Below are 14,327 nucleotides of genomic sequence, written 5' to 3'. Positions count from 1 at the left end.
ACGAATTGGAACGGACTTATATTAAAATTGTAATAATTAAACACGAGATTTATAGACTAGCCATTAATAACTACAGTCTAACTTAAAGCCTCGTAAATCCACGTTAAATAATTTAGAAATATAATTTCTAAAGCATACTGTATAACTGTTTTTAACTACCAGTTATTAATAAATTAACAAAAAAATGTAAGTGCTATCTCATTTTGTGGCCTAAACTTTATTTTAACTGTATGACGTTCAAAAATATCCATTTTTCATTAAATCTTCTGTGTATTTCACTGACTAAGCTTCTTTAAAAAATTGGTCGGCCATTATCCTATTAGATATTTATGATCAAATTAAAAACCCTGCTCGCAAGTACACGAGAAATACGTCACTTGTGACGTCACAGATGCGCTAAATTGCGGTCGTCATCTGCCTACTGAAAAAATTCCAAAATAAATAAAACAGCAGCTTAAATTAAGGCTTTAAAAAAACTTTAAAATTTTCTAGGAACTTATTTTATGTACCATTTTAAATTAAATTTACAAACAAATAGCGTACGGCAAATACTGTAACAGCAAATTTGGACCGTTATGTCTCTTGTATTGACAAACAAACCCTTACTTTTTTCAACAAACTGAATAATAAATACCTTTTTTGACAGAAAAATTGATTTATTTGTTAACAAAAATGTTTATATGATTTTAAAATGTCGAAATTGCAATTTATTTTTCATTTCCTAAGAAATGCTGTCAGACACTCTGGCAGTTAATATGCCTTCTGTTTGATTAGCCTTTTAAACTAATCTATTTTTACCACTACTGCAATTTAAATACAGATTTATATTTATAAGTAAACTAGGCTCAGAGTTAGTTAATATAAAACTCAGCTTACTTGACCTACATTTCTTTGACTTATCATATTTTAAACCGGTGCCTAAAGATAGGATTTTTAAATGAGAATTTCTTATTACTTCCTTTTTAGTCTGCCCTAGCTTGATGCCTAAAAATCCCACGACTTCTATTTTTTATTCAATTCCCAATGGATTCTATTCCATGAAAAAGGTTTCAACGAAAACTAGTTTTTTCCTGTAAAAGCTAAAGGAAACCTTATAAAAATAAACGCTTTCAAAACTGCTTGCTATGTCTGGTAAGATTTTAGGACAAATGAACTACTATTATACATACATGTTTTTAATCCAATTTATTTTTCTGTGTAGCTTTACTTGAAGTGAATACTATATACATTAAAGTAAGTAGTACAAACTTACTACTAAATTTTATATATTAACTTTCTTTTTAAATGAATCAATCATTTAAAAATGACTGTACTAGAATATTTATATATAGCAAAACAATAGCCGTCTTTATAAAATTTAATTAATTTATTTTTTAATTTTAAAAATTCGCAGTTTGGTTCTAGAAGAATTGCCCTACCATTAACGACGACAAATAAAAATATACGGTCAGCTGTTTTATATTAACAGGCCAATGCGCTTTAATTGGTTCTTAAAAGCATTGCGTCGTACAATACAAAATAAACAAAACTGGAAAATAAATTATTAAATTTAAAACTTTTTTTTTTTAAATTAGTAAATTTTACAATAAAATTAATTTAAAAATAGAATTTATATTTATTTAATCTTAAATACCGGAAAACCTATTTTCGATTAGTCTGTCTAGTGGGTTGATATCCTTTCTTTATTAAAGGTTTTATTTAATATTATTTTCTACATTTTCTTTATAATTTTCTAATTTTAACCTGAGATTCGTGATACGATATTCTACATCCTACAATTTTTAATCTAAACACAGGACCTATCCATGTTCACTTTAACACGAACTAGACTAAAATGACGCCTACCAATTGAATGCTAGCCCTTTAGGCACGAGTCGTGCGAATATCGGCTTAAAATTTAACCCAGTCGCTCTTTTAGGGTTAAAATTGTCGAGCCAACAACGTTAAAAAATTCGCTCCGTTTCGCACAGCGCAGTACTGTGTGACGTCACAAATCGAACCGGGAAAAATCGGTCGCATCGACCCGTAGTCGGGTATTTGACCTGGCTTATTTGTCTGCGTATAGCGACAATGGAACAGCATGGCAAAGCGTCAGAAACCCGACACAAATGTTGTTAGAAACCTGTATCCTAAACTCAAAAGCTATCACAGCAGTACCCAACCCAGTTTACTAAAAAAAATCAACCGTAAAACCCGGTTTATATAAATCCTTTCTAATGATTTTGAACATGCTAAATCATATGTAAGTTTCAGATAAGCTAGCTTTTAACTACCAATTATAAGGAGAACATACCTAATTACAACATACATTTGGTTGGCTATATGGTTATGGTTATATTTTATGGAAAGCAGGTTTATTTTGAATTAAAATTTGAGGCTGTACATATGTTCTACGGTTTGCTTGATATAAATAATATAACACATAGAATATAAAACCGCAACGGATAAAACCCAAGTAGTTGATATTTATATACACCATTCAATATATATATAGCAATTCAAGTGTCAATTAACTGAAATTTTTGGCTGAAGCACTGACTAAAGCATACGATCAATAATGTAAAAATAAAGTCTATTCTATACCTAATAGGGCTACAAACTCTATGGCTCGAATATTTCTACACAAAAGTCTATGAGCTTATAACATACGGCGACTGCTGTTTTTCATTCAGTACAGTTTGACAATCTGACGACTGTTTTACGATAAGGCCCGACTAGCCAGCGGCGCTCTGAAAAACATGTATTTATCAGCTCGGCCGTAATAACACTTCGCCGACTCAGTGCGCTCCATACCAAACAATAAAACAAATCACAGCAGCGCTAGTCTGTCAAGCCTTTTGTTAGTAAATCTGGCGTTTTTTCAGCGCTGCTGAGTTTACAGGCTTGTGCAGCAGCAAACAAAAACCATGTTTCTTTATAGATTATAGTCTTTTATATTTTTCAATGGTTATCGTTTTGCCAGATCGCTGTGCGTGCGGTTTTAATGGCCCTGTCGTAATTGCATAATTCATGTCTGTGCGCCGAATAATGTTCGTGCACTGCGGAAATTAAGACCTGCTCATGCGGGAAACTCCGATAATGGCCATTACAACGTCACAATTCAAATCGAAATTGCAAATTGTCGAGGGGGCTTATTGCGATTAGAACCTGTTTTTCTTAATGAAAAAACTGTGGTAAGCTGGAACTGGAAGTAAGTTTGAACGGAATAAATGAAAGCTTAGCACAATTCTTAAGAGATTACGGTCACATTTCGACTGCGGTTGCTACTAAGAAAACCACATTTTGTAAATGATATAGACCAGGATATTGTTAAATGTTAAATAAAATACATTTTTAATTTCAATAATGTAAAAACCCCTCAAACAATAAAAACTATGGGTTTAAAAGTTCAATATTCCTTTGTTTAACACTTTTTGGCAAATCAGCAAAAGCATAAAACACTTTTTTATAAATAGTTTATAAAACTGTATCAACAATTTTTTTTATAAACTTTTAACCCTGTTAAATTTCAACTCGGTCAAAAAATTATGATTTATGGCAGATTTGTGAGAAAGGAATTCATGAAAATTAGTAAATATTTACGTTGTATTTCCTATGCGAAACACTGGACTTTAATTAAATTTTTGTTTTTGCTTAAGTTACATCTTTTTAATTTTTAAAATTTTGTTATTTTTAGGTTTATTTATTTATTGACTGACAATTTCCAAGCTAAAATATAAAATTTGTTTATCAATATCTACGATAAATTAGGCCAATTTTTCTTTTCTCCCAAATCAGCTGTTTTAAATTATAATCTACTTATGTTCGTAATGTATTATTTACCTGTTCTCAACCTTTAATTACGGTAAACCACTTTTTGTTGCGGCCAAAAGTCATGTCGAAGAATGAAAGTAAATGTCGTTAATTTCTACATTACATTGTGTTTTGGTCAAAAACTTAACCACTGCTTTTTGCTTGTATTATATATATATATATATATTGTTCTGCTTAATTTACAGTTACCTGTAACTTATTTCTGTGATTTTTTTATGCTGTTTAGGCAGCCTAAATACAATATTAATAAATACATAGGCAGTAGATATGTTTTATTATACTAACTAATGCTATAATAACGGCCTGATAAGATTAGTCGTGCGACTGTTCGATTTCTGTTTATTAAGAATAATAAATCGTCTTTAGAAGCTTTCACAACCATCTGGTCTCCGACATCTTACGAAATCTCATAATGACATGACGACGAGCCTGTAGAACGCATAATACTACTTTGGCGAGGGACTAATTGTGTCGAAACTAGTAGAGTCGTAATTACTCTTTCTTGTATATGGTAGCCCTTGCCAATTACCGGGACTGTGCGATCAATGCGTTTTTATGTTTACGATGATAGATTGTCTTGGTACGGCGAAGATTACATCGTTTTTTAAACATTAACGTTCGCCGTGCCTTGGTTTATATTGGACGGGAAACCTTAAGATATATATACAACGATAAAATCACGCAATTATAGTACCATAATAAACCATAAACTCAAAATCGTGTCTGAAAGTCTGAAAGCCATTATAAACAGTACACCAATACTAATATACCATGTTCTACATATCTGACAACCTCTAAAAATTACCTGTTATTTATATTGCTTTGATGTTTAACAATTCAAATTTTAAAAAATGTTTCTTTTTCTAACTGTAAGCTTTAATTTTATTTTTTTATTGAGGATAAACTTTAATCTAATAAATTAAATTTGTTTGGAAACACTGTGTTTAGGGTATTACCCAGTTTTAATATTATTTTTAACGTGACAATTGGCCTTGCAGCCTGCAAGCAGTTTAATATGAATAATAACTGAGATTATTAAGTGTAACATGGACAAATAGCAACAAAAAAACGTAAGTGTTTTTTTTTTGTTTTGTAACTATTTGAAGTTTTATTTTATAAAATGTCAAAAGCCACTTAGCTGAAAACAAAAATTTGCCGGCCTCGATGTAAAGAATGTAAATAAAATTTTCTATCTTAAAAAAAAAAAATTGTTACCATTAAAACAATTAAATTAAACAACTATACATTTGATGTAAATTGTTTTGTCATTGTTTTATGGATTCATTAAAAACCTAATTTTAACTCTTATATTAGTATGTACTATTAATGTCTTTTAATCTTTAATTTGTTTTTAAAATCTTAGATTGAAATGTTATTTTATTATTTGCTATTTTTGTTAAGCAGTTAGAAATTGGCCTTTTTATTAAAATATTCCTTTAAATTTAATTAACAAAAATTTTTTTTAGGGAACAATTCCTTATGTTAACTTTTTAAAAAGGATTGTTGCTTTCTTTATAGAATTTGTTGCTCTACTTAAGCATGAAAATATAAATTTATTTTATGGTATATAAGTTTCTAATTTGTAGATTAACAAAAAATAGATATTTATGTAAAAAATCACGTTTAAACCATTATTATTTTAATTTTTAAAGCTCCAATTGCTTTTAATTTAAATTTTCAACATACCCACATTGTGTGAAGTAAAAGGAAATATGTGAAGTAATTGGTAGCAAGCCAGACCAATGTACAAAAACAAACTAAATTTAACAACAACATAATGTTAAACATCAGCATTAGAGCAGTGGGTAATAAACTCAGGACCTCATGTAGTGAAGCCAAGTGTTCTGACCACTACATCACGCTGCCGGTATATTATATTAGCTATATGTGAAATACAAATTTTGGGGAGATTCTAGATTTTTAATAACTAAACAATTTGAATGCTTGCCACGTATTGGATATAATTCTTGCTTAAAAACACAAACTGGATTGAGTTTTCATCTAACACATTAAGTTAATAAGCATAACTTTTATCCAAAATAAAGATTTAGCGGGTAGTACTAAAATCCTTCTCGGTGCTTTGTAGTTAGCTTCGCATCTTCTCTTAACCTTTAGAGTCAATCTCGCATCATTCCTTAGCCTTTTGGTAAATACTGCATTTTTCCCACACTAAAGTACAAAAAGGCCGTTTTGTCCCGCATTCGCGAATTTTTGTAAACGTTTACATACGCTTCCGCACTATCCCCCATTCCGTACTTTAGTATTATCCGATTAAGTCGTAGCCCATTATTGTTTATTTATTGTTTTTGGTTTGTTTATTTAAGTTGTGAAATACCTGCCAGTGTGTTAACGTAACTTATTTTTTAAATATTTAATAGTATTTTTTGAGTTTTTTGATATTAACTTTTATATTTTAACGGCAGGGTGGTGTAGTAGTAAGAACACTTGCTACACCACCATGAGGTCGTAGGTTCAATCCCCACTGCTCCCATGCTGTAGCGCCCTTGAGTAAGGCACTTTAATCGGTATAAACTCCCGCTGAGCCAGCACTTAATTAGCAGCATAATTACCGGGCAAATATAGTCTCCATAATATCCCAAACTGCCACAGGCAACTCAAGACTGGGTCGGAGTAACTGATGTAACTCTATGTTTCGGTCGCGCATTCGATCTTCCCACATCGAGGATAAAGATATATACAAAACCTAAAAAATAAACTGCTATTGTGAGTTTTTTTACGTCTATACACTTGTTTTTTTGTTTTGTTTTAGACTTTGTCTAGATGTTTTTAGTCTTTGTCTTTAAGTTTTAAATTTATTTGATTTTTTCGTATTGGCCTATATAGTCTGCCAACTGCTTTCTAATGTTATGTCCTGTAAAAACTCAAAACCCAAAAATCTTCGTTTTAATAATCTTGTTAAAATAATTAAAAACTTAATATTTGGCTAATTATCAATTTATTTATTTGTCATAATAAAGTAATGTTTATGTAGAATTTTTTTTATCTATATAAATTTATATTAAAATAAATAAAATGATTATGAACCATATTTTATTTATCAGATGAATCCAATATTTAATTGTGGTTAAGCGATTGGTAATATGCATTTATTTTCTTATAAATTTAAAGCAACGTTATTATAGCATTAATATTTTTTTTTTTTTTTTGTAAATATCTTTATCCTCGATGTGGGAAAGTCGACTGCGCGACTTAAACATAGAGTAACATCAGTTACTCCGACCCAGTCTCGAGTTGCTTGTGGCAGTTTGGGATATTATAGAGACTATAATTGCCCGGTTATTATGCTGCTGATTAAGTGCTGGCTCAGCAGGAGTTCATACCGTTTATAGCACCTTACTCAAGGGCGCTACAGCATGAGATCAGTGGGAATTGAACCCACGACCTCATGTGTGGTGTAGCAAGAGTTCTTACCACTACACCACACTGCCGGTCAATTAGTTAAAGTGTTAGTTAAAGTGCAAAATTTATTAGTTAAAGTGCAAAAATGACCTAAAATTTTTAATACAGAAAAATAGGAACTAGTGCAATGTAATATCTATGGTTTTATACGGTGGCCCAGAAGGGCAAACCAAAAAATAATAAAAAACGAAAATATATTTTAAAAACCGAAAATAACTTTTTAAAACCGAAAAAAATAATAAAAAAACGAAAATATATTTTAAAAACCGAAAATAAGTTTTTAAAAAACGAAAATAAGTTTTCAAAAACTGCAACTAAGTTTTACGTAAACCGAAAATAAGTTTTCAAAAACCGAAAATAGGTTTTACGTAAACCGAAAATAAGTTTTCAAAAACCGAAAATAAGTTTTACGTAAACCGAAAATAAGTTTTCAAAAACTGGAACGAAGTTTTCAAAAAACGAAAATAAGTTTTACGTAAACCGAAAATAAGTTTACGTAAACCGAAAATAAGTTTTCAAAATTCGAAAATAATTTTTCAAAAACCGCAAATATATTTTCATGACCTTTCACCTTTGCAAAGGCTTAACTTTACTAGCCTTATGCGAAGGAACTCCGGTTAGCGATTAGCCTTCTCTTTCGGGTTAAAAAGAATATTTGTTTAATAAATGTCAAACTTGTAAGGTTAAAACTAGTTTATTTAATATGGTACCTAGTATATTTTGCTTGCTTATGCCTAGTTTTGTAATTATTAATCCAAATCACACTGGCAGACTGGTGTAGTGGTCAGAACACTTGGCTTGGCATGAGGTCCTGGGTTCGACGCTATAAACAGTATGAACTCCTGCTGACCCAACACTAAATTAGCAGCTTAATTATCAAGCAAAATAATCTATAATGTTCTAAACTGCCAAAGTCAAATCGAGACCAGGTCGTGTTAACTGATGGTACTCTATATTTAGGTCTAGAACCCACGTCGAGAATAAATAAATATTTATAAAAAAATTGGTAATTACCAGGCACGCTGTGTGACAATGACAGTCTGTCACACAAAAACTTCATTTAACAGTTATATACATTGTAATTTCTTCCTTTTCAAAAAAATTTCTTTCCTAAGAAAAAAATCATTTATGTTAAAATAATGGGATTTTGTAAAATCTGTGGTTATCCAATTCAAGCTCTTTATAAATATTGTCCGCAATGTAGCCTTCCTATTGAAAAAAATGATGCTACTGAGGTAACATCACATTCAAGCAATGATGTTGTTCATAATAGTTTAAGTAACAAACGCCCAATGACTTATAATGACTACTATAATCAACAGTCAACCAAGCGTCAATCTCTGTCTTTTCGAACAAAAGAAAAGTTTTTAAAGTTGGATAAAGAAGTAACTATTGGCATTGGGTTAATGAATAACAACTTTCAAATTATGCGTGGTTCTGTTTTACCCTTAAAAGTAACAAAGGGGTGTTCTTCAGGTACAATTAGACAAGAGGCAATAAAAAAGAGAATTGCATACGATCAACATTTTAACAGCCATATAGATTATAACCTACTGTACCCGAATGGAACAATAGTTAACAGTATTCCAGGCATCCATACAAAATCCAGCAGTAATTGGGTCCTGGAACACAGTATGATCTTTTTTTTAATTTTTTTGCCCGTCTTAATGAAGATCCCCCAGGATCAAGTTCTCGAAGAGCAATTTCTACACTCTTTCTGGTGGTTATGACACCATCCAATTTTAAAGAATTCCACATCATTCTGTAACCCATTAGGCAGCCATTTCCATTAATTTTTTCTTTGATTCAATTTTTTAATTCATTTTCATTTAACAAAGAGCGGCGTGACAAATTATAAACTGATAGTCTTGACTTAAAAGTTCTTGTGCCTAATTTTATGCCATGATGCTTGTACAGAAAGTTGGTTATAACATCATATGTATATCCTTTAAAAAAATAATATCTTATAGCCATCTCTTCTTTAATACTTACAAATAATAAACACCATTTTTCTCTTTAAAACATAAAAACAAATTTAACAATGTGCAAACTAGGTAAATATTGGGACTTGCACCTTTAAGGCTGATTTTTTTTAATTAGCTTCCCAGCCCTATTAAAGGGTAACATTTTTTTAACAAACTTAGTTTTAAGTTGCCTTTATAAGTTTTGAATGTTGTTAATCATATTGACCAATAAATAACTTGCCGCACCTTACTGCTTATAGAAGAGCAAAGCCCAACTAAAACTTACACCAAAACAATTTGGACATGATTTATAAATTGGAAGATAACTACAGTCGGACACAGTTTTACCTCATTTTTTTATCTTATATTAACAGATTAAGATTAATAATATAGTGCCAAGCCTAAATAAACAAGTTATATCTTTACAAATCATTTATTAAACAAATATTCTTTTTAACCCGAAAGAGAAGGCTTATCGCTAACCGGAGTTCCTTCGCACAAGGCTAGTAAAGTTAAGCCTTTGCAAAGGTGAAAAGTCATGAAAATATATTTGCGGTTTTTGAAAACTTATTTTCGGTTTACGTAAAACTTATTTTCGTTTTTTGAAAACTTATTTTCGGTTTACGTAAAACTTATTTTCGGTTTTTGAAAACTTATTTTCGGTTTTTGAAAACTTATTTTCGGTTTACGTAAAACTTATTTTCGGTTTTTGAATACTTATTTTCGGTTTACGTAAAACTTATTTGCGGTTTTTGAAAACTTATTTTCGGTTTACGTAAAACTTATTTGCGGTTTTTGAAATATATTTTCGTTTTTTTATTATTTTTTTTCGGTTTTAAAAAGTTATTTTCGGTTTTTAAGATATATTTTCGTTTTTTATTATTTTTTGGTTTGCTCTTCTGGGCCACCGTAGTTTTAGGCTAACTTTGTGTTTTTTGTGCTCGAGCAATTTTAGTAATCTTGTATTGCTTTTGCACCGGTTGAGTCAACATTTCTAATTTTCTCGTGAAGAAAAGTTTCTCACTATACTTGCAAAACGTTATTACATTCAAAACTAAGAAGCGGAAAATTTTACTTCCACAAAACGGGAACTATGTTTTAATGCTTTTTTCTTTTTCTTGAACAAACATAGCAATTTCTTTATTTTCGGCACAGGTTAAATAGTTATTCACTCTTTTGTTCCGCGAGCTTAACTTTTCAATAATGTTTAGAACATATAGAGGCAGTAATATTTATTGTTTTAATACAAACTTTATATATATGAGCTATTTAATCAGTAGTTTAGTCGAAAACTAAATTAAAATTTATTAAAAAAAAATTAAATTGTTAGGTTTTAAAATTAATGAATTGTTAAAAATGATTTTACAATGAATAAAAGCAAAAGATTGGATTTGTTAGTTCCTGTTTTTGTGCTGGGTTTAACTAACAAATGCTTGGATAAACTAGCAAAGGGTTTAAAGTCGTTAGAGTGTATAACAGAAGGTAAGGTGCTTTGTTTTTTTTTGAAAAAACTACGTAAAGTAGATGATTTACAAATAATATATTTTTTTTCGCTAGTATGAAGTGGCGCTAAATGTCAAACTTTAAGATAATATAGGTATCTTTTTAATTGCAACGTCAAAATTTTTTTACATTTAAGTTTCGTTACTAAATTTTGTTTTTATATATATATTTATATTCTATGTAAAATGACCGACTTTACAGCCTAATCTTTATCCCATGACTCTCTTTGCCATTGGGTATTGGGCTCCGCAGCAATTCGTATCGTTTATATCGTTTTACTAAAGGGGCGTTACGATGTAAGCCGTATAAGTCGAACCAATCACTTAATGTTACAAAATCCTGCGCTTATATCATTGCACTCGCCAGACAAACATTATTAGTTTAAAAATTTTAACAAATATTTTTTTTAAACGAACGCTTTTTAGTAAACGGGGCTAAGTTAACGTAAATTTAGTTTACGGGGCTTAGTTTTTTTTGAATTTTAAAATTAAATTTTTTGTTACTTTATTTTTCGTTGTTTAAGGTCTGTTTACACGACATGGTAACGTTGCGTTGCGTTACGTAACTTTACGAATCTAGGGATTTCTTTTATAAATTTTATTAAAAAATATCTAATAAAAGAATACCACTTACGAAATCTTGCGTAAATGTCGCAAAATTTCGTTCCTGTGAACGACTCTGTTTATTTAAAATGGTTGCGCAATCTTGCATTTACGTTACGTTGGGTTGCCTACCCCGTGTGAACTGGCCCTTTTTCCCTTTTTTTATTTTTCGGTTCTTTTATTTTGTATTTCCTCATTTTCAGCAACTCTGCATATTCTAATTTTTTTGGGGGGTGAAGGGGGGATTCATGAAATTAAAAATCTAAAAACCATTTATGTATTCATTTTTATCCTTAATGTGAAAAGGTCAAAATTGTAACTTAAACACAGAGTAGCAACAGTTACCCCGACCCATTGTTGGGGTTGCTTGTGGCAGGTCGGATAAGATTATAATTTCACGATAATTAAGCTGCTGAAGTATTGGCTCAGCAGGGGTTCATATCTTTTATAGCGCGATCACTGGGGATCAAACCCAGGGCCTTATGTAGTGTAGGAAGTGTTCTAAAAACAGTCCCACTCTGTCGGTTTTGAGTGATGCAACATGCACTTAACTTGCCTGTAAACAGTCAACCTTAAAGGAGTTATCCTAAAGTTAAGCAGTCTTTTTGTTATGTTAAAATTTTATTTTTATTTTTAGGTGATGTAAAAAGAGTGCATTCAAAAACTTTAGACTCGCATGATAAGGTGGTCTTGCTTTTTGATGCAATAAAGTCTAATGGAAAAATAAATTGGGATCTTTTCATCAATACAGTTCAAATAATCTGTAATTGTGAGTCATACTTTTTTTTAATCTTTAGAATTTAAATTTTTGACATGACATTGACACTTAATTAAAAAATTATTAAAAGTGCTTGACCAGGATAAACTATGCAACTGCTTTTTTATTTATTAGTAATTAACTTTTTTTTAAAAACATTTAAGCTGATAATAAAGACCTTGGAGAGGATGTTTCATTGATTACACAAAAGTTATTTGGTAATGCTGAACACAATGAGCTTATATGGATCTTAGAATCTTGGAATTCTTTAAATGATCTGAAACATCGAAAAATCTTAAAACAAAATGTGGATTTTTTGGATAGGTAAGTCATTAAATTTATGATTAAGTCATTGAAATTGTTATAGCATTTTAAATATGCAGAGATAGGCCTATATTTTTTTTAAATTCTGTAAGTTTTTTCCAGTGGTGCTACTGCCACTTAAGTATATTAGTAAAAGCGTATATTAATATTATAATGCTGAGGTTTTTAAATTTAACATAAATTATTTTTAATTTATATATATTGTCTTTTTAAAGAAAAAAATTGGACAGCAAAAAAATTTTGTTTTATATATGCAACTACGTTGCGCGCAGTGACCCAGATTCTAATTTGGTTAAAAGATTTATTAGCCAAATAAAAAAGGTTATTTTTCCAACTACTTCTACAAACAACTCTCAACAGGTATTTTTATGATTTTATTTGTTTAACTGGGTTTTAAAATTTTTTTTTAAATGTATAAATAAAAAATTTCCATATGAAAATGTTACATCACCTCAATGTATTATATCGTTACTTTTATGGAAAAATTAAATTACAGTGAAATGTTTTAGTTTTAATTTTTTTCTATAACATTGTTTTCTTATAAATTTAATTAGTATGTTTATATTATCTAATTGTTTTTTCTTCTTAAGAGTGCTTTTATATTTAAATTATTTATTCAACCTATTAGTTAAATTATATTTCTTAGCCATATTCATCACAAAAATCAACTGCATTATTGGGATGCAATTCGCAATTAATTGAAAATCAATTTAAGCCGTTAAGTTTTTTATTATCTGACATTATGGGAAATACCCAGATTATGAATCTCAGCAAGCTGCTTCTTAAGAGCCAAAACATTTCTGAAGGTAAGGTTACATTTATCTCACTATCTATGTATTATTTTTTTTGTGGGTATACATTATCACAATTGTTTGTTTTTACATATGATTCTTTTTTTTTAAAGTACAAAGGCATTTTTGTTTTTATATTATATACATTAATTTTAGATCAATATGAAATGCTAAGGGCAAAATTTAAAAATAAATCTTCTTCAAGTTCTTCAAGCTTTATTTTAATCAAAGAGCTTTTGGAAATTTTGAAACAAAATGAAGGACTACATTTGGTTAATGATTTTTTAAAAGCTATAAAAACACTAGGTAAATATTAAATTATTTCAAAATCTAAAAAACATTACAACATGCAATTGACAATTTCAAATATAATTTTTTTTTGTAAATAATTTCATGTTTACTAAATCCATCCATTTATATTTCTACAAAATTAAAAAATTTGGCATTTTGCAAGTATTTTAAAAAACAAAAACAGTAGAAATTTTATTAAATTCTTCACCCAATAGTGAAAAATGAGACAATTAAATGATTTTTTAACAATGTCAATAATGAAATAAGTAAGGCGTAATTTTAAACCGTTATTTATTTGTCAAATAAATTTAGATTTACTTTTTTATTACGTTTGTAAGTAATTTTTTCTTTAGGACATATTTATATTTATAATGATTTCTTTAGAAGTTCCAGATCTGTACAGTGTTGTTTTTGAATATTTTGTATCTATGAACAAATTTATTATGGCCTTATGTAAAAATTATGAGTTCCTTAAACAGCAAAAAATTGTGGTTGAAAAAGCTGCTAAAAAAAACTTGTCGTCATTTTACATAAGGTAATCAAATCACCTCTTGGTAGGCAAATGGTAGCCACATCATATCTAAATATCTATGTACTAAATCTAAATTTTTTCAAGCAGTAAAAAGGTACAGGACACTCCTTGGCTTCTTCAAATGTTGTCATTTTTAACTAACGTTGACAACAAAAGCTTGCAAGATTTTACAATGTTACTTTGTGAACATTTCAGTGAAAATTGTGTTACAAGAACCTCAGTTTTTGTTCAGCACATTACAGAAATATCATCGTCTTTGCCATCTAGGGTATTTTATATTTAATTTAAACTTTTAAACATTGGTAAAACTGAGTGTAAATAGTCAATTTA

General features: G+C 29.6%; 1 protein-coding gene across 1 annotated transcript in view; it reads left to right on the top strand.

Moving 5' to 3' along the window:
- The first annotated feature begins 10,564 nt into the window (after nucleotides 1–10,564).
- LOC145753503 (E3 ubiquitin-protein ligase rnf213-alpha-like) overlaps nucleotides 10,565–14,327 on the top strand; it is a 28,758-nt gene continuing 24,995 nt past the window's right edge. Inside the window, 4 exon segments of the mRNA XM_082569907.1 lie at nucleotides 10,565–10,679; nucleotides 11,940–12,065; nucleotides 12,224–12,383; nucleotides 14,082–14,265. Of these exon segments, the coding sequence (XP_082426033.1) occupies nucleotides 10,565–10,679; nucleotides 11,940–12,065; nucleotides 12,224–12,383; nucleotides 14,082–14,265 (585 nt within the window).

This window comes from Corella eumyota, chromosome 5, assembly GCF_963082875.1.
Source record: "Corella eumyota chromosome 5, kaCorEumy4.1, whole genome shotgun sequence".
NCBI lineage: Eukaryota > Metazoa > Chordata > Ascidiacea > Phlebobranchia > Corellidae > Corella > Corella eumyota.
Note: the sequence above shows the minus strand (reverse complement) of the source record. Positions and strands in the feature narration are given on the sequence as shown.